The sequence below is a fragment of the Culex pipiens genome, chromosome 3 (assembly GCF_016801865.2).
Source record: "Culex pipiens pallens isolate TS chromosome 3, TS_CPP_V2, whole genome shotgun sequence".
Taxonomy (NCBI): Eukaryota; Metazoa; Arthropoda; class Insecta; order Diptera; family Culicidae; genus Culex; species Culex pipiens.
Window position 1 is genome coordinate 5,963,730 of NC_068939.1, and position 27,261 is coordinate 5,990,990.

A 27,261-nucleotide genomic window follows, 5' to 3' on the forward strand; every position below is an offset into this window, starting at 1 on the left:
CATTCTAAAAATAAAATTGTCAACTTTTTTATTTAATTTTGCATTGATTTTTTTTCTTAACTTCGAAATGTAGGATTCATACATTTTTGAAATTTTGCAGCGTTGTGAATTTACTGAATCCCTTTAATTTTTTTTTCAAATTATGAATTTGAATTTGGTATTGTATTTAAAATTAATATATTTTTTTTAATTTGTTAAATTTATAATTTGTTAATTTATTTTATGCGTAAATTTTTGAATTTTAGATTTTTTTGAAAGCTTTTTTTTAATGCAAAATAAAAAATTTCTTGTTTTTGAAATTTTTTTTTTAATTTTTGAAGTTGCTATTACAAATTTTGATCGTAATTTCTCGATCCACGATCAAGATTTTTCGATATTTTTTTTGTTTTTAGGATTTTGTTAAAGTGGTTAAAAAAAAATTTCTTTATTTTTCTGATTTGCGTTGTTTTTTTTCTGAAATTATTTTTTATTTTAAAATTTTGAAGTTAATTTGAAGGGGTTCGTCGGTAGATGGTATGTTAAGACTTTGAGAAATTGAGATATTTAAAATTAAGTAATTTAAGTTTTTTTAAATTAAAATTATTGATTTTTTTTTAATTTTGCATTCAGACTTTTTAAAAACTTTAATCTTTTAATTTTTTCCCCTATTTTTTTTTGTTTTTACTAAATTAAAAAAAGTTGAAGGAAAAGCAACTTTTTCCCGTCGGTTCGAATCCCGCGGCGGGCGCTCTAAATTCTTTGTGTAAATATGGGTATTCGGCGCCGTCGCTCCGTGCCATACTTTCATACACTTAGGAGCCCAGGGCGGCGAAGTCCTTGTAGATAAAAAGGAAGACACTAGTGGTTGGTACTAGCAATGGTGGCCGACAGCTATAAAGTCAACTTCGTTGAAGGAAAAGCACTGAAAAAAATATGTTTGAAAAGCCAAGAAAATTTCCATTTTTTTTCTCTGGAACTTTGAAAATTGGAAAATTAGTTTCTGAGATCCGGGTTTCCAATGTTAAAAATTAAAGCTTTTGCAACATTTTCTGATCTTCAAAATATTAAAAAATAATTTGGTATAAACCATTTAATAAGGAAAACTATGTTTTTAGACCTTTTCAAAAGCTAAGCTTGATAAAGCAATTTAAATTATTTTTATTGAAAAATCCTAAAAAAAATCGCAAAAGTTAATTGTTTTAGCATTAAAAATTTGAACCAATAGTTTCCGAGATATCGACAGTTCGAAACCTACTAAAAAAGGCAGAAGTAGTCCAGAACTTCAAGATGTTCAACTTGCAGTTTAGGCATGCTGCAAACAATTGCTTCGTGAAGAGTTCAAATAACGGATTTCGGAACAGTTTGGAAAGCATATCAAACACACACACCCCCATCGTTCGGTACCATAGTAAACTTATACAGTTTATTAATGAATTAACTTACGCAATGTACAATGCACACAAACACTCTCCTCGCCTGCCGGAAACTGCGTGCTCAGGTTTATCTCTGCGATTTTTAGCCATTCCAAGGGGATGGGGAACTCAGGTTCATCTTTTTTCTCTCTTAATTTTTTTTCTTCTTCTTTTTGCAGGTTGTTTTTAATCTTTCGTAAAGATAAAGACTTTAGTATAATTAATTAGATATAGCCTATTTACAGTAACTGTGTTCACTTTTTACTTCAAACGTGATTTTCTAATGATTCAGATTTTATCCTTGTCTTTAATAAGTTTTAATTTTCTTAATCCACTCTGTAAGTGTACATTTCGTGATTTCATTCCTACAATTCTTTTTTTTCTTTTGATTGATTTGACTGTAAAATAATGCGATATTTTTTTTTCTTCAGTAATCATTCCCGCGCACGCAAGCGCGCACGTCGAGAGCATGAATAACCAAAAGGAACTGCGTTTTTTTCTTTTTCTGTTGCGCTGGGAATTTTGACTAATTGTTGTTGTTTTTCTTTTCTTTTGGGTTATTTATTCAATGTTTTCTAAATGACGTGTTTTTTTTTCTTGCCGTAATTGTCTAGTCTAGTTTATTTATTCACTGTTTTGCTGTTTATAATATAGCTATGTATATAAATGTAAGTTGTTTTCAACGATTTGCATTTCTTCAAGAGCGCGTGATTCAGAGGTATTTTTTTCATCTTATTTTTTTGCATTGTTTTTCTTTATTTACAAACTTTTCTCTTATTTTGTTGTTGTTGTTTTTTCCTTGATTTCCATTCCAATTCAATTTTATATGCACTAGGTTTGGGTGTGGTAAAGAGCTACAAGAATTCTGAACAATTTACATTAATTCTGTTTTTTTTTTGTTAGCGATACTTACTTGCCTACTTGCAGTGTACAGAGTACAGTTAGTATATATTTTATAGAAAATAAAAAAACATTCGTGTTTCTTGTATAAAAATGCTTTCTGGCTGTTCATTTCATTTCCTTTCTTTTGTATTTGGATAGGAAAGGGAAAAGCGTGTGAAACGAAAAAAAGAAAGTAGGATTATGCCAATAACAAACAAAAAATAAAAACTATCAACAAACGTTCCCTCTCTCTCCCGTTTATTCCCCTTTAAAAGGATCGCTCGCTCTCTTTTGCACTCTCTATCTATTTGCCTTAAAGTTTACACATTTACACAACGGGTAAAAATGAAAACAATGATAATGTTTAACGTTTGCTTCTTTTTCGCGCGGTTTTTTTTTGTTTTTTTCTTTTTGGAAAGGTGAAAACTCTGGTTTACTGACTAAAATTAAAATTTGATTCGATGGAAAGCAAAATAATAATATTAATCTTGCAACTCACTTCTTGCACACACTCCACACCACTTGTTTGCTCCTAATCCAAGGTTTGCTCCTCGCGCAACTGTCGCAGCTGCCGTTCCGGTGGTTCCGGAACATCTCCTTCCTCGCCGAAGATTTGTTGTCGTCGCCGCCTATCGGTTGTTGTGATAGCCATTGCTAGTGCCAACGTTATCGCGCTGATGATGATTATACGACTTGTTAAAAAATCCATTACGCCCACGGCCACCGTTGCGAAACCCATTCTGGTTCCGGTGGTAGTTGTTCCCGTTCTGGTAGTAGTTTCCCCCGTTGCGGTTCTGGAAAAAGGAAGAAAAAAAGTTTATTATAAATGAAAATGACAGATTTTTTTCTTCGTACAAATAGCAATGTTTGAAATAACGAACCCTCGAAAAAATCAATCCAGCAATTATTTAAAAATAAATTAACTTTCATAAATTGTATGAAATTAAAACGGGATCGTTTGATACGGTATGTCCACGCCTCCTTCCTCTTCTGTACAATCTGTAAAATGTGCCCGTTCACAGATTCTCCTCTACGATAAACACAACGCAGTAGGGGATCGTGTATAAATCACGTTGCCTTTAACATTTTACTTCCATTTCTTTGCGTGATGGGGCTACGACATTCTTGATATGTTAAGACTTTTTTTTAAAGCATGGGAAATTAAATTAATTTTTTTGCGCAAATCCGTTTCCATGTGATAAATGAATAAAAAATAAAAAATATAAAAATTTAAATAACAAGCCATTGTCTCAACATTTGAATGAAAAAAGTTTAAAAAAATACATTTTTGCAATTCCGTCGTGAAACTACTTACTTTTCCTGTCATTCTTGAACGACGAAAAAGCCTACTTTTCTGTACCAAAAATAACAGAATCGAATAGCAACACTTTTCAAAATAAATGCTGAAAAGTTCTACTTTTCAGCACTGAAATGGGTGCTAAAAAGTTGAACTTTTCAGCACTTGTTTCGAAAAGTAACACTTTTCAAAATTTTTTTTGATTTAAACGATTTATTGACAAAATACATGAAAATTCAACTTAAAATTTCACTCAATGGGTGTTTTTCGAAATTGCAAAAAATGTTGTATGGAACTCGTTGCAAAACTTGATTTTTTCAGCACTCGTCGTATTTATCCAACTCGGTGAACCTCGTTGGATAAATGTACGACTCGTGCTGAAAAAATCCTCTTTTTGCAACTTGTTGCATAAACTACTATTTACAAGTTCAGTTGTTTTGCAATCATTTGTTTTCAAAGAATGTAAGATTAGACGAAAACAATTTTTTTTTGCGAAAAAAAAACTTTTTGCGATACCAAACATCGAAAATTTTCAAAAAATCAAAAGATTTTTTTACTAAACCCAAACATGCATAGGGGCAGGGGGGGCAGAATGGACCAGGGAGGCAGAATGGGCCACCCTTGGTTTTGGGCTTTAGAATGGATTTATACCAATTGTAAGGCAAGGGTCTTGTAATGGACGTCGAATAACGTCACCATACCGAAAACGACGTTTGAATTCATTGTATTTTTCGAATTATGAGCAAAAATGTAAATTTATTGAAAAACCACACAAATGTTGTTTATTTCGAGGTTCTTAAATAAGCTTTCTGAAAAGTTGGATTTTTTGAAAAAGTTTGCTCAATGCTTATAACGTTACTAGATGTTACTACCAAGGTATACAAACAACAACGGAACCTTAAAATCATTTAGAGACTTGGTGGTGGAAGTGTTAAATTAAAATCCACTTGGGGGCAGAATGGACCACCCTTATCCTGCCTTATAAAAACAATCAAATGTATGAAATTTGGATTAAATGGATTATTTCACTCCTGGTAGCTTCACAAAACACGTTTAATGCAACATTAGTTGATTTTTTAGTTGTTTTGATGATTATTTGTAAAAATAGTGTCCTTTTTCAACATATTAACACTAATTTCAAAAATCTTTGTTTTGGTAAGTGACTATTTTTATTAAAGTGGTCTTCATGGAAACTATGTTAGAAAGGTACCTTAAGTCATTTCTTATCTCCCTTCAACGTTGTATTAGACAAAATGGCTTGTTTTTTAAGGTGGCCCATTCTGCCCCACACCCTGGAAAAAAAGTCGAAAAACCTTTTTTTTTAAAGTGGCTCAAAAACAGTTTTAAGCTAAAAAATTTCATCAACCAAGTATATAACATTGAAGGGAACATCCCAAAGCATAAGCCTACTACACTGAATTCATAAGTTTTCATGTTTTTCTATGGTTTTTGGCGCATTTTACTTAGGCGGGCCATTCTGCCCCCCCTGCCCCTAATAATGATTCTAAACGTAGGGAAATTAATGCACTTGAATTTCCATTTGAGTTTTAAAGTTTTTAGAAAAAATTTCGGGCCGACTCTGAAGGGTGACAAAACTTTTTTTTTTTTTTTTGGGAGGGTGGTCCAGCCGCACATCGTTGATGTTGAAACCTCTAAACTGGGCCCTCGTCCTGTCACGTCCGTCAGTAGTCTTGTCGTACATTACAACTAGAATCAGATCTGCCAATGAATTAGTACACTTCGACCAAATAAACACTGACGCTGTATGGATCTGACTCTAGAATAAATGTACAGTTGTGTGTTATTCATAAGTCCAACTTATTCAATTATTCATTTAAGTCCAAATATTCATTTGCTAACTACTTTGGATTGAAAATATAAATTTTAATCTAAAATCCTCTAAACTTAATGTTCAAAACTAAACGTTCCTATTACTGTTGTAATACTACTTCTATCAAAAAACAATAAAAATTGTGTACTGATATACAAATAGGATAGAAATCGCGATTTGAAAAAGAAATGACTATTTACGTCAAAAGATCCGTAGTTCCTCGATTCGCAACAATGGTCGATACAACCATAATCCGAAAACCGTTAGTTCAACAGATCAACGAATTTTGTCCGATATCATTACATTATTGATTGATCGAGACTCTATGGACAATTTGACATAAAAGAATGCCTAGTGTTCTGCATCAATCAAAGTTTATTGACTGCATTACTCTTACTTAACAATTGCAACTAAATTTATCATCAAATAGATTTGGAAAGCATACAGATTTATTTTAAATGCTAATGCTAAGCAACAAATCAATTGTACTATCCTGAAGTCCCAACCTAAATCCCACATTGTGATAGTGAAAAAGTCACAGAAGCAGCGGTGTCTTGTGCAATTGTGATATTTTCACTATCGGAGAACTACCTAGTTCACGAAGACAGCTTATCGGTCAACGCTTAAGCCCTGGGGCTGCGACAAAGCGAGTTCTCGTAGCATGAAGTGGTGTCCATAGTGCTTATAAAAAAGAATGTATACCCAAATTTTAACTAATGCACTAGGATCAAATCATGCCCCTTGACTTTACAAGGCCCAGGGAAGGGTGACAAAACTTTGAATAAAATTGTTACCAGCCTAAACATTAAAAAGAATTAACAAAAAACCGTTTTTTCGAAAATACTCGATTTTCATAACTCTCAATATGAGTATCAAATAAAGCATAATTTTGTATGCATTTTCACTTTATTAGAGTTTTTAAAATACTAAAATTTTCACAAAATACCGTACTATTTTCGAAATTTCTTAAATTTTTATAATTTGCTAAATGTGTGAGGCGAAATATGGCATACATTTTCACATTTTTGATTTTTTTGTTTAAGCATCACAAAATATCACCTTTTTCCGAAAATATTCGAATTTTTGTAACTAGCAATTGGGTAGAAATCGAAGTGAATTTTTTATGATTATTTTTACCTTTATTAAAGTTTTGTTTTACTCAAATTTTCACAAATTACAGTTTTTTGAAATCCTTAAATTTTACTGTAAAATACGGTATTTTGTCATTTTTTTAGTATTTTCCAAAAATATTACTATAATTGAGTGAATATGAATGTAGAATTGACTAAGTTTGATACCCATATTGCAAATCATAAAAATTTGAGTGTTTCCGAAAAGTACGGTAATTTGTGAAAACTTCACTTGTTTTTATTCTTTGTCCTCTATCTTAATCTTTTAACCTATACCCTAACTGGCTCAATCGGCCTTGCCATCACGGAGCCTTGCGTCTATTTATAGATCCGAGATCTATTGTTCTTCGTCTTGATGGTAGATTATGATCTCCTGGGGGTCTTGTTGGAAGAGTCTTCCTTCCTTCCTTCACGCGATGTGGTGTGGTTGGTTGGTCATCTTCCCGTCTATTCTCCACTCACCCATCGCTAGCTGTTGTAGTGGGAGGAGCGGCATGTGTGTGTGTGGTAATAGGATGTAACAAAAATGACTTTTTGGCGGGCATTCAGGGGTTTGTTCCGTTGGGCATACTGAGCCCAAATCCCAAATATGAGCTTGATTGGACGTAACAGGAGCTGGCGCTCCGCCCTTTAATTTTAAATGGGATTTAACCCGTAAAAAAAGTTTTTTTCAAAAATGTCAATTTTTGAGGCATTTTGGCCACCAATGCGTTTACCAAAAACATCACTGGCGTGTAGGCCAGATCCTTGCGCATCTTTTGGTATATATAACATTTAAGTTTGGAGCATCCTGGAGGTCGGTACAGACATTCAAAGTTTGGCATTTTTTTTTTTCGAAAAATTGGTCCCTGCAAAATCAAATGGCATCTTGGGCGTCGCGTGGTGCGACGCATATCTTTTTTGCCGGGGCCGATTTTTCGAAAAAAAAGCCAAACTTTGAAGGTCTGTACCGACTTCCACGATGCTCCAAACTTAAATGTTATATATACCAAAAGATGCGGAACTGGCCTACACGCCAGTGATGTTTTTGGTAAACGCATTGGTGGCCAAAATGCCTCAAAACTTGACATTTTTGAAAAAATCTTTTTTTACGGGTTAAATCTAATTTAAAATTGAAGGGCGGAGCGCCAGCTCCTGTTACGTCCAATCAAGCTCATATTTGGGATTTGGGCTCAGTATGCCCACCGGAACAAACCCCTGAATGCCCGCCAAAAAGTCATTTTTGTTACACTCTAGTGTGGTAATTAATTACCGAGGTCTGGTGCTCCCAGAGAGAGCAAGGGGGTCTAGTTGCCACCGAACAATCGATGGCGAGGTGACCGGGCGGGATTTGATCCTTGATCGTCTGTTTGAAAGGCAGATCGGTTAACCATTCGGCTAAGTACCCGGATTGCAAAAACACTTGTATAAATTGAAAATGGATTTTGAACTTCGCTTTCAGTATTTTATGAATCTTTTTGAGTATTAAATTAATACTATAATTACATTGCAACTTTTTACATTAACAAAAAATGTATTCTTAGTGAAAGCATCGAAAATTTAACATGATATGGTAGGATTTAGTAAATTTTAGAAAGATTTTTGAAGCATTGAAGAATTCAGTCCAGACTCAATTATCCGAACCTTGGAAAAAAATCACTTCTGATAATCAAATAAAAAAATAGGTTTCGTTGTCTTATTTTTGAATGTTGATCTTTTTCAGCTAGATTTAGAAATTATAAATCCAAGATGGCGGCCAAAAGGGCGGTGATGAAATATTAAAAAAAAAAATGCATTTTGTAATTAAATAGGCAATTAACTACTCAAAATTGACTAAAATTGGAACGCAGAGCTCGAATTTCATAGCATAGCATTGGTGTCTACCCGTAGTTGCTACTCTGTTATTGACCAGGACCTCCAAGAATTGCTCCGTGGACCACAGATGAAGAGTAGGAACCAATCATCACCACTTCGCAACTTTCAAATGTCCCTATCATGCTAGCCAATCACAGCGCCGGCCACGACCAGTGGTAAGACACGGGGGAAGTGGATAGGAATTTTAGTCCGATACTTGAGTGATGAAGACCGCTAAATCAGCTGCGTCATCGACAAAGTATCACGTGAGGTTTGAGGGTGTAAGTAAGATGGGTGTGTAGGCAGGATTTACCGTGGTAAGTGATGCGGCCGGTCAAATCTATTTATAGTCCTTAATTCTTCGTATGTTCTTGGATTCATTTTTGGAAGCTTTCCAATTCGGTTCACCAAGCTTTTTGTGGTGAATTCTGGTCGTGTTGAAAGTTCAATATTCGCCTAACAATTATGCAACCAGTGTCCTTGAATTCAACTTGCATTCAATATTGCATTTTCCTGTTCTTTGGTTCACACAGATTCCAATCAAGTTTCTTGGATTCTTATAGCATTCTTAATCCTTCTAGACAACTAAGCCTCGATGTTCTGGTGGTTAGCATTTTTGTCTGCTGACCCAAAGGACGGGGGATCGAACCCCGCCGCGAGCTAATGAATTTTTCGTTCATATTCAAGTGTTCAGAATTATTCCTTCTTTCCATAATTTCTCGATAGGGGTAGATGGGAATCGAACCCAGAACCTTCCGCTTACGAAGCGAACAGCGTAACCATTCAGCCACGCCTACCCCTGGAACGCAGAGCTCGAATTTCATGTTTAAAGTAAGAAAATAAAAACGATTTTTTTTCGTGTTTCGATTATCCGACGTCCCATAAAAACCTTAAGATCATCGAACTTCGGATAATCGAGGCTTCGGATGAACGAGTCTGGACTGTATTGATTCTGATTTTGCAAAAAAAAAATTCAAGCTTAAAAAATTAGGATATTGGGTGGAAATCAGATCATAAATGGCTTTGTTTATCAATAGGGACTAGTAATCCACTTTTAGGCGTTTGGTGCCTTCCTCACATTCATTTCTTGTGACAGGGTTGTCAGATCTTTAATCTCATTGCTCATTAGTAAGGTCTTTTCAATACCTTTCTGAAACTTGGATCTTTTTTCAATTTTCCCGATCTTTCTCAAACGTTTAATTAGCATAACTTTAAAAGCCCAATACGAAAAAATGAGACCAAACCGGTCCAAATCCGGTCGAGCAGTCTGGAAATAATCGGGTGACTGTTCGTTTTCTTCCCAACAGTAGTAAATCTGTAATTAGGTTTTACAGCGTGACGTCACGAGCGCACACGCACACACATTTTGACTTAGACACACGTGCAAAAAATGTAAACAGTGCAGCCGAACTGTCAAATTTCTAACCTAAAAATCCAGTCGGCGTAAAACCTAATTGCCATTGTCCTGAGCAGGGATGCCAGGTACACAGATTTGTCTGTGTTTCACAGACTTTTGAAATTGTGTCCAGAAATTTTGTGATGCACATACAAACACATAAATTTGACACATATTAAATACACACTGCCGTTCTACGCATAATTGTCCCATGTCAGTTTTGGACTATTTTGACTTTATGACATTTCTAAGCTTAGTTTGACGTGTACTTTAAGAAAAACACCTAAAATTTGGTACTTTGTTCGGAAACTCATTAAAAACAACACCAAGTCTGTTTGTCCCATCGTTAAACTTCTACGCATAATTGTCCCACCAAGTATTTTCTTACACGGAATCATTAGTTTTACTAAGCATTATGTCTTGTTTACCTGTTGTATAGCAAGAGAATCACAAATAAGCGTGATAAACTGCTAACTGGGGCGATTAGGGACTCATAGGGCGGATAGGAACCCACGGGACAATTATGCGTAGAAACACAGAAATCGGTCGAAAAATTTCAATCGCGTTTTTCTCAGTTGCACTTTTTTGAACATGGGACAATTATGCGTAGAACGGCAGCACAGATTTTCCAAAAACGGAGCGAAAATTCGATTTTTGAAAGTCAGGATGGTTTTGACGACAATCCAGACTTTTCAAATTCTGACCTGGCATCCCTGGTCCTGAGTGAGTGCAGCTATGATTTGGGATCCAACTACTGCTGGATGTAGGATGGCAGCTTCATCGTCAGCACCGACTAAGAAGTTCCTCCAAACCTCGTCCCTGATTGTGAGTACTTCACCTAGATCGCGAATCTGAACATAAACGGTGTTTTCCTCGAAGTAGACCGGATTTACATTGAAAGCGTACTTGAAGGGAAATGCAATTACGGGCAAATTTTATGCATTTTAGGTATTTGAAGTTTACGTCCGTGTTAGGGAAGTGCTAGTCTGGCTTGGAATCTCAATGACTTGTTTGAATATGGTAAAACATTGCATTGTTTCAATAGTTGAACTCTCGAATGGATAAAAAATTGTGCCATTTCGGTTTTAGTAAACGAAGTTAATAAGACATTAAACATCCCAAATAAATACATTAAAAAATACTTACAGAATCGCAAAACTTCTGCTGCCTCTGCCCACCATTCCCATTGTAGCCATTATTGTTCCACTTCCGGTTGTTGTTGCCATTGCCATTATTGTTCATGCCTCCCCCTCCGTTCATCTGATTATTCTGATAGCTCTGGAACGGATTGCCGCCATCCCGCTGCTGCTGGTAGCCGCCACCGCCGCTGTTACCGTTACCCTGGTAAAAGTTCGTCTTGACCTTCTTCGTCCGGCCGCGGTCCATTTCCGTCTCGCGATCGTCCTCCATCTGCCGTTTGCGGTCCTCGCGCCGCTCCAGCGCCAACTCCCGGTCCATGTGCGTCTGCTGGCCGTTCCAGCTGCGCACCGGCGCCCCGTACCCGCGGTGGGAAAACTTTTGCAGCTGGTTGACCACGTCCGACTGGTTGGCATTACCGTTTCGGTTGTACCCGTTAAAGTTGAACGCGTTGCCCTGGTAGGGTTGCTGCTGCTGTTGGTACGGTTGCTGCTGGCGGCCGTTGGTTTGATAGCCGGAGGCTAGTGGGCCGTTTCTGCCGTTTGTAACGGTTGACGTCGCGTTCCCGTTGTGGTTCTGGTAGTTGGCCGGCGACGAGTTGCCGGACGTGGCCGGGGATGCGTTTTTGCTGCTGTTGGCACTGCTACTGCTGCTGCTGCCCGGGCGGTTGTCGCTCACCTTCCAGAGGCCCGTTTTGGACTTGATGACGGGCGGGGACTTGGGCGAGCAGGACGAGTCCTCCTCCTCGTCGGGGGCGACCGATTTCGGATTTCCCGCGCTCGGGTGTAATCTGGAAACGAAAAGCGATTAGAGAAACTAGTTTTTCTTGCTTGAAATCGAACTCACCGTTCCTCATCCTCGTCACTGTCGTGCTGCTGAACTCGGTTGTGACCGTTGGAACCAATCCGACGCTGCTCCAGCACCTCCTCCTCGTCATCATCGTCGTCGTCGCCGTCATCGTACGGGACTAGCCGAACCGCTTTGTGACCGTTGCTGAGGGCCGTCGTGGAGGCCGACTTGATGTTGCCGTTGAGCCCCACTGTACTCGAGGTGCCGCCGCTGCTTTCGCCGTTCTTCGCTGCTGCAGAACTGTTGCAAAGTTTAGGCATGGATGGCAGTGTGGGAGCGGATGTCGAGGCCGTCAACGCAGACGACGACGACGCGGAAGAAGTAGAAGGCTTTTGGGAGGTACCGTTGGAGGTGCTGCTGGCGGCGGCGGTGGAACTGACACCGTTTGTGGTTATCGTCATGCCGAAGCGGTTCTTGACGCTGGCTGGGCTTGCGGGGGTGGGTTTTTTGGGGCTTGGGAGCGTCGTTGGGCGGGACTGCTTGTTCGGGGAGGGGCTGGAGAGGGACGAGGTGGTTGAGGAGACGGGGGAGAGGCGCGAGGTCGGTTCACCAAAGTCGTCTTCCGCGTCGTTGAAGTGGATGTGGTGATTGCTTAGCCCGTTAGCCAGCTTTTTGGCTTTCTCCTGCGGGGTTTGGTGCTGCGGCTGCCCAGGCAGCACTGGCCCAATAAAGCCGGGCCGGTTTTCCAGCTTGCTCGGGAGAAGAGGGTTGTGGCCAGACTGGCCGCTAGCCCCCAAAACTCGGAGGGGCGACGCAGTAGTGGATCCGGCGGGGGCGCCGGAATTACTCCCGAGCAGTTGCTTGCCGGAGGAACTACTCCCCGTCGTGCTGGCGGAAGCGGCGTACGAGGCCGAGGTGGCAGTGCTGCTGGCGGTGCTTTTGATACCATTTTGAACACTTTCTAGCTCGTAGAATATGATGTAGGCGTTGGTGCTGGTGACGTTCTGCATCGCGATTGGCCGCACCGAGCTGTCGTCGAAGACGTAGTACGAGCCGGACTCGGTGCCACCGATGGCGGTGTAGTGGCCACAGTGCTGGGTGTTTCCGAGGTGGGTCACCATCGACACGAGTCGGTAGGTGAGCTTGCCGGTTTTGCAGTACGGCGACAGGTCCAACCGGTTCCGCAGGTCGACGTGTTTGTTGATCTTGCCGCCCATCATGGAGAACCGCTTCAGCTGGATGCAGAGCGCAAAGGGGGCTCGCTCGAGGGAGAACTGCTTGGTGGCCGCGACCCGCTTCTTGCACGCCTCGCACTTGTACTGGTTCTCCTCGAGGCGTTCCCGCGCAAAGTACACATCCAGCGCGTCCTCGATCGAGTTGGCCTTCCGGATGTCCAGCAGCAGATCCTCAAAGTGCTGGAACGTGGTCGAGATGTGCTGACAGGAGAGACACTTTACCTCCGACCGGAGGTAACCGCCGAGGATCTGATTTAGCGGGGTGGTCTCCTTCGTGAGCTGATCAAACTCCTTGCTGTTCTTGAACCTGGCCAGGTAGCTCTTCTCCATGGCCTCGACCAGGTAGCGCAGGAACTCGTGCGCATCCTCCTGGCGACCCAGCACCAAATGTTTGCACACCAGCCGCAACTTCGAGTACACCAGGTAGGGCTTGATGGCGCCCTGGTTCTGCGACTGCGACGCCAGCAACGTCTTGGCCATGGCGCAGATTATACAACCCCCCTGCCCGTTGCTGTCGTCGCACCGTTCCCGATGGGTCACATCCGATATGAGCCAGTTGGCGATCGCCGGCACGTGAAACAGCGCCTGCAGTGTCGAGTTAAGGTAGCACGTGTTCCCGACGTTGGTCATCCCGGCCCCGGTCTGCCACTTCCGACCCGTGGCCTTCCACCCGATCTGCACATTATCGCGGGCGTACAACACCCGCTTCGGCACCGGCAGCTGATCCTTCCCCGCGCTCTGTGGACCATCTGCAAGAGAAAAGAGAATAAAAAACACCGTTAAATCCAGCTTCAATCCGCCCAACCGTCAAACGTGACTCTGGCCAAAGCCTTGCACAGTGAGTCCATCGCTGAAAACTTCCCCCCACAAAAAAAAAAAAACACAAACGTCAAATCTTGCACGGCCAACTAGACCTACCATCATCACTATCCTCTTCTTCCTCCTCAACATCCTGAACCATTTCCTCCAAAACCGCTCGCGATCTCGCCCTCGCCCTCGGCCACAGCTTGACCAGCATCGCTGCCAGCAGCTGGACCGCCACCAGCAGTCGGAACTTGGCCACGGTCAGCACACGGTCCAGCAGTTCCACCGTGGCGCCGGCCACCTCCAGGAGCCGCTGACCCATCGGAGGTGACCGCGGACCGCGAACGGGGTAGGGTTTCCGTCGGCGACCGCGACGTCGCCGGGCGATCATCGCGATTTTCGATTCTACCGCTGGGGACGACTAGGTGGTAGCGCGGTCATTGCCGTCACACACTTTGAAGAAACGGTTGGTTTAGTTCTTTTGTTGGTTTGTGTCTAGGTCAAAGGTGCACGAACGTGGTCTGGTAATTATTATTCGTAAGGCTCGACTTGTTTGTTTTGTTCTGATTTAACTCTACATTTGGTCTGACTTTTGAACAAAATACATGGTTAAAAACATTAAAAAAGTTTCAAAAGTAGTTCAAAACATTTTTCAAAACACTATTCTGAGTTATCACTTCTGTAACAAGCGATTTTCTAAAACATTTCTAAACATTTTGGGGCGGATCCAAGGGAGGATCTTCGAACGTAAGGGGGCGTGGCCTAAATCTCCTTTTGCTTGCAATAAAAGCAGCTGGAAATTGCGTCTTCTCAGTCATTTGCAAATCACCCGTCTGATGCCTAACATGTCAAACTGCTTTTAGAATTACAATTTTAAAGAAATGTTTTTTTTTTGTTAGAATATCGTGATTTTTTAATTATTCCATTTTTTTTTAATGAAAACAAAATCAAATAAAAAAAAATGGGTCTCCTACGAAAAGCAGAATCTCAAAAGGCCGAATCCCGTAAGGCTGAAATTCAAAAGGCCAAATTACTCGAAAGGCAGAATTCTCATAAGGCCGAATCCCAAAAGGCCGAATGCTCAAAAGGCCGAATCTCATAAGGCAAACCGCGCCCAAAAAGGCGGAAACGCATTCCAAACTTCGTTTGTAATGCGTTTCCGCCTTTTTGGGCGCAGTTTGCTATTATTATTATTTTAAACCATAGTTATGTAATAAACATTGATTTCGGAAAAAAGAAGGCTGCTAACAAAATTTTAAAATATTCTATTTATGGGTCTCCTACGAAAGGCCGAATCTCAAAAGGCCGAATCCCGAAAGGCCGAAATTCAAAAGGCCGAATTGATCGAAAGGCAGAATTCTCATAAGGCCGAATCCCATAAGGCAAACTACGCCCGAAAAGGCGGAAACGCATTCCAAACGAAGTTTGGAATGCGTTTCCGCCTTTTCGGGCGCGGTTTGCTATTATTATTTTCATAAACCATAGTTATATAACAAAAATTGCTTTCGAAATAAAGAAGGCATAACTTTCTAGCATTGCTGCTAACTAAATTTTTGAAGTTTTAACCTATTTGCTGCAAAAAAATAATTGTAATTATTTGAATTCATTTAAGTACTTGGTGACGAATGATCAAATTTCGATTATCGTCACCATAATTCAATAGACAACAAGATTGAAACACTTTTGAAATGCTTTAATTCATTTTACTCTACTCACTTGTATGCATGGTAACAAAATGATCGGTAAAGATAAACAGAATGTACTCAATATGTACTTATTTCGCTTAAAATTACAAAAAAAGATCATAGTTTGTTAGTTTACTGTATCTTTGAACATCATAATCAATGAAAATCGTGATAATATGAATAAAATTCTGAATTCCATAATCATTCTGCCTTTCGAGACATTCGGCCTTTTGAGACGTTTTGCCTTCTGAGCAAAAGACAAAATTCGGCCTTTTGAATGTCGGCCTTCCGAGATTCTGCCTTTTGAGTTTCGGCCTTTTGAGGCAATCCCCTATTTATTTGCCGCAAAAAAATAATTGTAATTATTTGAATTCATTTAAGTACTTGGTGACGACTTTTTTTTTTTTTACTTGGTGACGAATGATCAAATCTCGGGTTAGTTTTCAAAAGGTCGTAAGCGCCAGTTGTCCAAAATTGAGTTTTTGGCACGGTTGCACTCTTCTAACGCACTACTAATGATCCACTCGAGCAGAATTTCCAAAAAAATAAATTTAAACAAAAATATCGCCCGCATTTAAAAAGTCGAATGTGCTTTTCATACGGAGAAGTCACATACGTCCTTGGTGATGCAAGGTCGTAAGTACTGATAATTTCAAAAATGTACTTACGCTCATAGAAAAAGGACGTAAGTTCAGTTTTAATTGCTTTATGATAATGCGCACATGAGTTTTAACGAAAAATGATGAATATGTGTTATCCCGTTAAAAACATTGCGCTGATTATATGACTTAAAGGATGCGCGTAGAATATTTTCCATTTTGCCAGCCACCAAACCCAGTTTCAGTCATTTATTCCGGAAGAGACGGCTAGCTTCCCCCAAAATCATCATTTTGTGTGGCAGCCTAAACCAGCACAAAATCGTTGCATAATCTGTTCCGGAACAAGCGATAATGACCGCATCCATCTTATCACGCATAAACGCCCTCTCAAAACACCAGGAATCCCGAGTTCTTCAAGGTCCTATAGACCACTGAAGAAAAGATAAACAAATCAGTGGTAATTCGTCATTTTGTTCGTGCTCTCAGCTAGCGTATGAGCCAACGCGAGAGAGGGAGAATAAAATCTGTCAGTTGGACCTTTCTCCCCTGCGATGTTTTCTCCCAATCTCCTCCAAAAACACAAAACATCGACTGCCCTCTTTGCGGGGGGTGTTGAAAAGATGTTCAAAATAATAATGTTTGATTTAAATGTGGTTTAGTCATAAAATAAATAAATTTTGCCAATGGTCGTATTGTCATTCTTACTCAAAAAAAGTCCCAAGTACAAGGACGTATGAAACAATTTGCTCATGTAAAAGGTCGAATCAACCTGGTGTTGTAAAACAAGGCTAAAACACACATTAATTGTTAAAAATTTTAATTCACTTGATATGGCAACCATAGCTTATAGTCAAAGCAATGATTTTGACTAAAAATATGCTCTAGAAACCCACTTACATATAAATAAGAATTAAAATAATGGTCGAAAACTTTTTCATCGGTTTTCCCCACTTGAGGGGTTTGGCTTTTACGACGTTTTGAAAACTAACCCGAGAAATTTTGGTTACCGTCACCATAGTTCAATCAACAACAAGATTGAAACACTTTTGAAATGTTTTAATTCATTCTACTCTACTCATTTGTATGCATGGTAACAATATGATCGGTAAAGATAAACAGAATGTACTCATTATGTACTTATTTTGCTTAAAATTATAAAAAAGAACACAGTTTATTAGTTTACTGTATCTTTGAACATCATAATCAATGAAAATCGTGAAAATATGAATTAAATTCTGCATTCCGTAATCATTCTGCCTTTCGAGACATTCGGCCTTTTGAGACGTTCTGCCTTCTGGGCAAAATACAAAATTCGGCCTCTTGAATTTCGGCCTTCCGAGATTCTGCCTTTTGAGTTTCGGCCTTTTGAGGCAATCCCAAAAAAATCTTATCAAAGTCGATTCTAATCAATGAAATTTTCCACGAAACGTGAATTCCATCGACGAGAAAAACACTCCAGAGAGGCGCGACGGTAAATATTCAACTGTTTACACGTGGTGAGTGGTGCTGGGTTGCAGGTGAGGAGGAAATCCGTCAACAGATAACACAGATTACGTCCGCACAACACACAGTCAAACCACCACTTTTCACACTCTTTTAGTCAGACGACTCGTCAGTAGGCCACGCTCGATTTTATTTTTGTTCTGTCAAATGAGACTCTTTTTTCGTTGTTGCTTATCTCACACGTTCTTTTCTCTTTTCGCTCTCCCTCGCTCTCACACTCGTTTTCGCTTTTCTAACACTCTTCTAGCACTTGTTTCAACTATTTTTGTCGTTTTTAGTCGATTCGATCGCGGAAATTAAAGTCGCTTTTTTCTTCAAAGGGAAAACTAATAAATGTCAAAACACAAAATGAAAAATAAAGCTCGTTCGTGAAAAAGAATTCACCACACGCACGTTTCCTCACTTCCTTACTTCACTGTGAGCAGTGTGACTGAAAAAGATTCCAACAAGAAATGAGTAAGGCGTGTGTGTGTGTGTGTGTGTGTGTGTCTCTCTCTTTGTACAGGAAGGAAAGGGAAGAAATTACACTGATTTGGACAAGGAAAGAAAGAAATCGCGACTAGCTTTTAAAAAGGTCAAATCTCTAAAATATTTCAAAAAGTGTTTAATTTCAACCTAGAAAAATATTTTAAGCAGCTTTGAAAAAAGTTAAGCCACTTTCAAATGCTAGATTAGAAATAGCGGAAGAGAAAAAGGTTCGCTAGTCGCGCGGTGGGTGAGAGGGAGACCGCGACTCAACACTTGCCACCCTGACTACTTTGTTGGCTGTCTCGCTCTTGTTTACGACGAATTCTTCTAGCGACCTTTCGCGTTGCATCTCTCTTTCACTTTCTTTACACGGTAATGATTGTGAGAGATGGTTTGGTTCAAATTTTGTATTATTTTTTTTCTCAAAAATATTGCATTTTAAAAAACTTCCAACTAGAATAATTTCCTACAATAAACCACACAATTGCATGTCATGACAAACCTTAATGACGAAACACCTAGAGAGTCAACGAAATCCAATAAGAAGTTGAGAAATCATCACACAATCATTTGGCAATCATCATCATCGAGCACGCTTGGTAACGCAGTGTGGTGGATCCCCGTGTTCGATCTGCTCTCAACAGCACACTCACATACACCGTAACTTTCGTGTTGTGTTGTTTTTCTGTGCGCAGAGTGTGTGAGTGACCGTGACTGAATCGTTCAAAGGAGGGGTGGCTTTACCACTACACATGAACTGGACAGCAGGGAAGGTATTTGCCGATGGGCCTCCAAAAAGCTTTTTTAATTTATTTCCTTCCAGTTAAGGAATTAACTATAATCATGTATGGAGCACTTGTAGATATTTTACTAATGAACAACTTTGTAGAACATTGTTTTGTTCTAAACTTAATGCTGTTGACATTAGAGCGTAAACAAAAATCCCCTCACCATCGCGAGTGAGGGACGCCGATGGTGGCATTTTTAGACATTGTTTACGCTCTAGTGTCAACAGCATTCACTTTGGAGCAAAACAATGTTCTACAAAATTGTTCGTTTGTACAAAATCTACAGTTGCTTCATATATCATTATAGTGAATTCTGTAACTGGAAGGTAATAAATCAAACGAGGGCTTCGCGATGGTTTTTTGCCATTTGCCATCCCTGCTGGACAGTGGGATGTGCTGCGAATTTATGTACATTGTGTAATTTATCCCAATTCATAGCATCGAAGCTCGGGTGGTACGTCGACGAGTGACATTAAATACGGAAATAGTGCGAATCATTCAGATGTCGATTTAATTCGCATGCCAGCCAAGTTTTACTGAAGGGTTCGATCGTGTTCACTAAATTCGATTGTTCAAATCTAGAGTTTTTTTTATCACTCAGGTACAGTCGTCCCTCATATTCGGAACAGTTTACAGATCGGCCAATGTTAAAAAAATCATAGAAAATCGATAATTGAACTTAATGATTCGCTTTTGCCTTTATTTGAAAGCTTTTCTTGCGATCTTTCAAATGCTGTATCGAACAACTGCAAATTTTAACTTTTATATCAATTTTTTGAAGAAAAACTTTGACCCTTGAAATCTATAAATTCGGAACACTTTTTTCTTACGGATGTATACAAACTTTGGTTCTTTCCATGAGTACTATAATTTGATTGTTTCTTTCTATAACCTGATACCAGCTTCTCTCGACGGTCCCTTCAAAATCGACACAGAGAGAATTCACTGAAAACAACTTTTGCAACTCGAATTTTTCAGCACTTTTCGTATTTATCCAACTCGGAAGAGTCTCGTTGAATAAATGAAAGACTAATCGATTTAGTCTCTCTATTTATCAATATCGAAAGGACCATCATCGAAAAAGAAACATATTTTTTCAAAACAGTGCAAAATGAAGAATCGATTAGGAAATACGATTGCAAGACACATAGTTATGGGAGAGTAACTTGGGAATATCCAGCAAATAAAAATTATACTCAATTCGATGCTCCGTTCCATGAAGAAAATATCCATGAATGCAAAAATATTGACAAATGGAAAGTGTTTTTGGAGCAAATTAAATAGAATGGACTATCCAGTAAGGGATTCTTTGAGCTAGAGTGGATATCGAAGGCGAAGAAAAACAAATATGACAAAAAATCATTGAGGGAGGAAGGCATCAAGATAGAGAGGATTTTGAGAAAAAAGAGTACCTCGGCTTTTTGAACTGCTTCTAATCAGTAAGAAAACCCTTTTTTTCTAACTGAAATATTCGAGGAATGAATAAAACCTCAAATGAAACCAACTGCTAAAAATCTAGAGGCATTTATTTTTGCTAGCGCTTTTTTTAATACCGATTCTGCTTTTATGAACAATCAACTTGATTTTCAAAACAAGTTTAAATGAAAATAATCGACGGTACAATAACAGATATTTTTAAATTGTTTTTACCATCTAAGTTCCTCGGGCACCGCTGTAGAAATTGACCGAAAAATAATGTATAACCTTATATTGAATCTTCAAAAAGTATTGGAAAAGAAAAACTCTTATTTTTTAAATAAAATCATTGCTCAGATGATTTCACTAGTTTTGTGTTAATTTCTTGAACAAAATAAAAATAAAAAGATTTTGCGAGGACCAACGTTAACCTTGCTTTTAACTTATATAAAAACATTTTTTTTCGTTGAGATACTTTTGATTGCCGAGCCTAAATGTGATTCTTAAACTACGCTGAAGTGATTTAGAATTTTTGAATCCAAGATGGCGACCAAAATGGCAGCGATGAGGTATTGATAAGAAGCATATTGTATAGGGTTGCAAAACTCGAATTTAATGTTAAATGTAAGAAAATAAAAAAAAATTTTAGAACGTGATTCTCATACAAACTATCGGATAATCGAGTATTGACTGTACCTGCCAAACATATGAGAAATTTCCCGACCTGCTTTACTAATCATTTTTAATAAAAACAAGACGAATCGAATGACACCAACCTAACCAAAACTTGGTTCAGCCAGTGCCGAGATAAGAACATCTTTTTGAGAATTATAAACGGCAAAAGTGTAAAGTTTTATAATCCAGCTTATTATTTAAAACAATTTTTAAATTTATCCCTTGCAGAAACAATTATTTTTGTGTCCTGATGTGCGGTCCACTTCGGACCACGTCCCACTTTCTTGGACGGACAATTGCACAGGGAACACAATTAAAACATCATAATTACTACGAGCTAAAACACATGCGGCTTACTTTATTGACGAAACGAACAAGATAAACAAATTGAACAACATATTAAAATGACATTGATGCGTTTGACAGCGTCACAAAACAGACAGCCTTGCTGCCAGCTGAGAGCCCAGCGGCGTTGTGAGTGTGCGGAATGAACTCCACTCAGCGCAGGTTGCTGTCCACAATAATTATTTTAGGACGATGAAAAAAGTATGCATTTTTTTTCATTGAACAAAATTTAAAGTTGACCCACATACTTGTAAGCTCTATAAATTTTGATTTTAAATTGATTTCTGTTCAGGAGATGAGCTTGTATTATATCGGGTACCTAATCTTGTCTTATGGTATAAGATTCTACCCATTGTATAAGATTTTGTCCTAGTTATAGTTACACGTCTAGAGCCACAATTGATACAAATTCGCCATGTGTCAATTAATAACAAACTATTTTATAGCTTTTCAGCTGGGTATGAAGGTTATTTATTACATAGTATTGTCCATGATATGATATATTTTAAAATGTTATAAAGTAACACACACTCACACACACACACACACACACACACACACACACACACACACACACACACACACACACACACACACACACACAACACCAATGCAATAATTAACCGCGAGCGTTTGATACCGTATGTCCACGCATCCTTCCTTCCCTCTATATTCTGTAAAAGTGTTCTGTTCTCAGAATCCTCTCTGCGGTAAATACTACGCAGTAGGGCTGGGCATTTTGATTTTAGTAATACTTTTCCGGGTGTTATCGGATGTACTTATGTTCGGTAACTGGGCGCTCGATCGCACAAAAAAGGAGACAAACGTAAAAAAAAAATAACAAAGCAAAATGGTAGAGGGTTCACTGGATGCAAATATAAATATCATCAAATAAAAAATAAATTTTGAGTTTTCATAAATTTTCAAGTCATATTTAACGGAAATTTGATGGGTACGTATGGTCTTGTAAAATTTCTGATTTACTTAACTTTTTTTTGTTGTAAAAATATAAAGCATCGATGATCCCCTCGTCATTTTTCGATCGTTCTCAGCCCAGTTAACGAACAAGTACTGTAATGACAATAATGTAATCATCATCGGACTGGCTGCGTTTGTGTAAGATTAGATTAGACACAAAACTTGCAGTGCTAAAACGATAGCTGGTTATTGTTGTTTAAAATTTCATGATTTTTTCCCCTTTAACATTTTTCAAAATGTCGCGAATATGTGACCACAACAAAACCCGACCCAAAACACGCCCGTGACCTAGGTCAAATTTTGACCTACATCGGTCTGCACCTGGCAGCACCGTGCGGTGTAGGCAACTTCAATTTACGCGCGTACAACACGGACTCCGTAGTCGTCGTCGTCGATTCCGGTTCCCACACACAGACATCGCGTGAAGAAAACTGTAAATGTTTGCGTACAAGCGCCACACAACACGAAACCCAATGAACGAAAGGTTGTGTGCAGTGAATGAAGGAAAAAAATGCAATTGGAATTACGGAGGGAAAGTTTCGTTCCGTCGTCGCCGCCGCCACCGCCATCCGTCACACACCGGTGGGGCCACCCCGTCCCGAAAATTCGAGTTACTACCAAATTACTAGCAGTCGAAGGGAAGGAGGGGACGTTGAATTACTTACTTTGCTGTGTGGCGCCGATGCCGTTGCTGTCTGACGTCGACGTCGGCTTGGCCATGGAACCGCCATTCATGAGACTGCTGCTGCCACCACTACTACCGTTGATGCCATTGACGGTCGTTCCAGCGCTAGAGGAGGTGGTTTTTAGCACCGTGTACTTGGACTTTAGGCTGTCCAACTCCTGCCCGAATCCGGGAACTTCTTCGTACCGGATCGGTCGCAACTGGTTCCGCTTGATGGCCACGGCCAGCGTGCTCTCGATCCGGTCAATGTCCTCGTCGGGCTCGAGGAAGCCGGAAGTTGTCACGGAGTTGTTACCGCCACCGCTGCTACTGCTGGGACCTCCGCCGGTTGGCAGCGAATCCCGCAAGGCCGCACTGACCAGGGATGTCGAGTCGCACACCATCTGGACGGGCATCTGGTCCGGTTCGGAATCGGCCACCAGTTCCTACGTCAATCCCCTCACTTTCCGCGCGAAACGAAGAAGGCCACGGCACTTTTTCAATCTTCTTTTTGCCTCACTTTTTTTTTCCTTCTCGCTGACTACTGCCTCACTCCACTCTTGATGTTACGCACACTCCAACTTCAACCCACCAACCACCGCACCACAGCAGGCCGAGAGCAACTTCACCACCCTCCTCAGCCAGCAGATTCGTCAAAATTTTTGCCTCCTGTCGCGCTTCGGGAGGCGCGTTTTTCAAATCGCTTTTTCACCACCAAATCCGACCCGGATGTGGCAAATTTTTCGCTGCGCGCGGCCAACACAACCCCGCGGACACTTTGCACATACTTTACGGTTCCGGGAGGCACTAGTTACGGCCGGAAATGCGTCGAAAAGCAGCTCTGTAGAAATTATCGGGCACTCGCGGGTCGCCTCGTGCGAAGTCTTCTTTTTCGGACGCTTGTGACAGATGGGCAAGGGATGCCAGCGCGGAGTGCGGAAAAAAGTCTGCGTGATTAGTTTGCAGTTGTCTGCAAGAAGATAAATGTCAAAGATTGTTTGTACGTTTATACAAAATTAATCAATGTTGGGTTAAAATAATTTAATTGTTTTTAAGAGGCGCGTGTTTATGTTTACGCTGTGGACAGTTGAGAGTGAACGTTTTGGCGCGGAAGTGTGAGTGTGATTGAATTGTGCTGGAACCGGTTGGCGGAATTCGGAGCAGGACACGACGGAAGCGGACATGAGGTCAGTGGGTGGTTGGGAGGTTAATGATCGGCAGCGATGGTGCTGCGTCCGGAACGTCGTGTCTCAAGGAGTCCCGGTTGCGACTCTACAGGAATGTTTTAGGGTTGTTCATGTTACTTATTTCATGTTACTTTCAATATTTAAAAATATAAATATTGGTTTAAGTTTGTAATTAAAAGTTTGTTGTTAAAAACACTCAAAAATCGTTAAAGTGGCTGGAAAATTATGAATACACACAAAGAAAAATTACTCTAAATTTAAAAAGATCGTTCGTTGGATTAAAAGTTCGCGTTGGTGAATATTCGTAGAAAGTTCAAACTTTTCAATTTAAAAGTTGGAAAGTTTTTGATACTACCATGCATTTATGGAACAAAATCGTTGTATTGGTAAAAGTATTTTACTTTTAATTGGAAAAGAAAACTTTTATGGCAAAAATACACAACATTTAGCACTACAGGGATAATTTCAGAAAAATGTGCTTGGTTTTTTACATTTATTAAAAAAATTAAACGGTATGTTAGGAAAACACTTTTTTTTTGTATTTAACGCTTTTCCACTAGCTTCTGCTTCATACGGTACGCCACCGGTCACTTCGGAATACCCCAGGCTGGACGGTTCCGGATGGAGGCTTCGACGCGCGACAGCAGTGTAACACGATGGTCATGTTTCCGGCCTCAATCAGGACAGTCTTGGAGGAGTTGGCCATTGATTCGGGAAGGGTGGTCGACGTTTCCCGGCTGGAAAGTAAAGTGCCTGAACGGGGAGTTCCCGATCCTGGAAGCGCATCCGGAACATGGAGTTGATGAGGCCCTCGGAACGGAGTTCGATTTTGAGCACGTAATCCTACTTCGAGAATGACACAGATTTTTTTTTGGCTCACTGTCCAGATTCATTCGGCTGAAGCTGCGCCGTCGCGACGTGAGTGTTTGTGGGCGGGAAGTTGCTAAAAGAGATGGAAAGTAAGTGAAGTTGGCTAGCCACTGCACACATTCTCAATACTCACCGGTGCTGTAAACCGCCGGCACCGAGTGCAACATCTGCGCTGACCACCTCCGATTATGTAGCTTTTCGTCGTCCTCCTCTTCGTCGGGGGCCCATCGTGAAAATAAACTTTCGCGTACTTGTCCAAAAACCGGAAGTTAATCTTCTTCAACTCAATCTCGTTGTTCACGCAACGCTTCGGCAGCGCCATCTCCTCGATGATCTCGCTCCAGTCCTCACCCGAATTGACCTTCAACCACCAATCCCGGGCCACCACCACCCAATACAACCGGTGCGAATCCACATTCCTACCTCCCATCCTACAAAAACAAACATAATCAATCACAAACCCCACAAAACACCCAAGCTTCCTTCTTACGCATTCCGGCCGTGGAACAGCTGCAGTTCCTGCAGGAAGCTGGCCTTGTCCTTTTCGAGCACTCGACCTCGTCCCGCTCCTGCACCACCCTCCTTCGAAGGCGTTCCGCTGCTGCTGTTTGGCTCACGAAGGTTTCCGCGTCCGAGTCCTGGCTGCTGCCGCGGTCGGCTTTGCTTTGCGTCCTGGACACACCAGCACCACCGGACCCACCAAAGTGTTTGTTTACATTTGCGACTTAGGCGTACACGGTTACACGAGAACGTCAAAATGAAAGAAATTTTACAGTCGAATTAAAAGGAAAAACTTTTAAATCAGTGAGCAATGAGATTTTCAAAAACTGTAGCAGTAAATGTTTTCATTTTCAAAACAAGAAAAAAACTTTTAATGAGGCAAATTATAACAACTTTTTAATTCGAAAGTAAGTAACTTTTGTCATTACCGTAATATTTTTTTGTGTGTAGCATCAGATAGCCAAAATAGGTCATCCTCCTACAGGCCTAAAACTACCAATTCATTCAATTTAGTTTATTAAAATAACCAAACATGATAAATGCATATAAAAAATAAATCACCAAAGAAAAATGCATAAATGCTTTTTTTGAGTATTTATAAAAGTTGCACAAAATACCAAATATTCGAAACAAAGTTGGGAAATAGAGTGTGGCGCACCGCTCGCGCCTTTCTGGCAGCACTGCCTACTGCAATCAACTGTCATCCTCAACCACGTTTCGACTCGAAAGAAATAAACATTAGTCTGTAGTTATCCTAAAGTAACGCACGCGTTTATTTTATCTCCGGAACCGTCCTCACATTCCGGGATCTCGAATCGTCCCCACATTGGTGACCGCCGACGAGTTAACGTTCCGCTGTCGGTATACAACGCGAAAAGAAAATGTCCACAGAAAACGTCGCCGCAGCTTCCGCCGCCGTCGCAGTCAAACTTCCGGACTTCTGGAAGTCGGATCCGGCGATGTGGTTCGCGCAAGCTGAATCCCAGTTTGTGTTGGCCGGAGTCAACAAAGACGAAACGAAATTCCACCACATCGTTGCTAAAATTGACCAGACCGTGATTTGCCACGTGGCTGACCTGGTCAGGAAGCCTCCTGAGGCGGGGAAGTACGAGGCCATCAAGGAACGTCTCATCGCCCGTTTCGAACTTACGGCGCAAGAGAAAATGGAAAAGCTGCTCGGAACTTGCGACTTGGGCGACCTCCGCCCCACGCACCTCTTGTCTAGGATGCAGGAGCTGGCTTCCGGACTTAAGGTCGACGACTCGCTGCTGAGAATGCTGTTTTTGCAACGACTTCCGGCGAACATGCGTTCAGTACTCAGCATTAACGATGGAAGTCTTTCGAAGCTAGCGGAAATGGGTGATAAAATGGCGGAACTGGTTCCACAAACTTCCGCTGTCAAAACCTCTGCGGAACCAGATTCGCAGGAAAGCCTGGTGGATCAAGTCGCCGCCTTGACAGCCGAGCTGCGACGAATGAAGGCACAACCGGAGCGGCGTCGATCTCGTTCCGCTTCCCGTAAGCGCGATGACGAGAACATCATCTGCTGGTATCATCGCAAGTATGGGAGCCGAGCTGACCGCTGTCGAAGCCCCTGCAAGTTCCACCAGTCAAAAAACTAGCTTCCCGCCCATCTGCAATCGACGAGGTGGGCGGATTAGCAACCAGCCGCCGTCTACAGATTTTTGACAAAACCTCCGGGATCCGGTTCCTCATTGACACTGGCTCCGATGTGTCGATAATACCAGCATCCCGGGCGGATAAATCTTGTGGACCATCTCCATTCCTACTCCATGCAGCAAACGGAACAACAATACGAACGTACGGGAGCAAGTTCGTGGCCACGGATCTCGGATT

General features: G+C 40.7%; 3 protein-coding genes across 4 annotated transcripts; 1 reads left to right on the forward strand and 2 right to left on the reverse strand.

Annotated features, from left to right (window-relative positions):
• Positions 1 to 1,546: 1,546 nt before the first annotated feature.
• Positions 1,547 to 23,744, reverse strand: LOC120421759 (ubiquitin carboxyl-terminal hydrolase 36). Of its 2 annotated transcripts, none has more exons than XM_052709466.1 (4): positions 22,848 to 23,744; positions 11,744 to 13,670; positions 10,907 to 11,687; positions 1,547 to 3,067 (listed from the first exon to the last, which is right to left on the reverse strand). In XM_052709466.1, exons 1-4 carry the CDS (start codon positions 23,260 to 23,262, stop codon positions 2,903 to 2,905), a joined length of 3,288 nt encoding a protein of 1,095 aa, XP_052565426.1. In that variant the 5' UTR covers positions 23,263 to 23,744; the 3' UTR covers positions 1,547 to 2,902. The 2 variants fall into 2 exon arrangements, with proteins under 2 accessions (XP_052565426.1, XP_052565427.1); XM_052709467.1 differs by lacking the exon at positions 22,848 to 23,744 and adding an exon at positions 13,840 to 14,195.
• Positions 23,745 to 23,915: 171 nt separating this feature from the next.
• On the forward strand, positions 23,916 to 24,891 carry LOC128093275 (uncharacterized). Its single transcript, XM_052709469.1, has 2 exons — positions 23,916 to 24,033; positions 24,594 to 24,891. Exons 1-2 carry the CDS (start codon positions 24,029 to 24,031, stop codon positions 24,889 to 24,891), a joined length of 303 nt encoding a protein of 100 aa, XP_052565429.1. The 5' UTR covers positions 23,916 to 24,028.
• Positions 24,837 to 25,534, reverse strand: LOC128093274 (AT-rich interactive domain-containing protein 2-like). The gene is made up of 3 exons (XM_052709468.1): positions 25,394 to 25,534; positions 25,037 to 25,334; positions 24,837 to 24,976 (listed from the first exon to the last, which is right to left on the reverse strand). Exons 2-3 carry the CDS (start codon positions 25,331 to 25,333, stop codon positions 24,923 to 24,925), a joined length of 351 nt encoding a protein of 116 aa, XP_052565428.1. The 5' UTR covers position 25,334; positions 25,394 to 25,534; the 3' UTR covers positions 24,837 to 24,922.
• Between the last annotated feature and the right edge of the window lie 1,727 nt (positions 25,535 to 27,261).

Excerpts from the sequence above, each read along its gene's own strand:
- LOC120421759 (XM_052709466.1), bottom strand. The coding sequence starts at position 23,262 with ATGCCCGTCCAGATGGTGTGCGACTCGACATCCCTGGTCAGTGCGGCC. Across the intron at positions 11,688-11,743 it reads AGTGACGAGGATGAGGAACG|ATTACACCCGAGCGCGGGAA; the intron begins GTGAGTTCGATT and ends TTTCGTTTCCAG. Across the intron at positions 3,068-10,906 it reads AGCAGAAGTTTTGCGATTCT|AACCGCAACGGGGGAAACTA; the intron begins GTAAGTATTTTT and ends TCCTTTTTCCAG.
- LOC128093274 (XM_052709468.1), bottom strand. The coding sequence starts at position 25,333 with ATGGGAGGTAGGAATGTGGATTCGCACCGGTTGTATTGGGTGGTGGTG. Across the intron at positions 24,977-25,036 it reads GCCGGCGGTTTACAGCACCG|CAACTTCCCGCCCACAAACA; the intron begins GTGAGTATTGAG and ends CATCTCTTTTAG.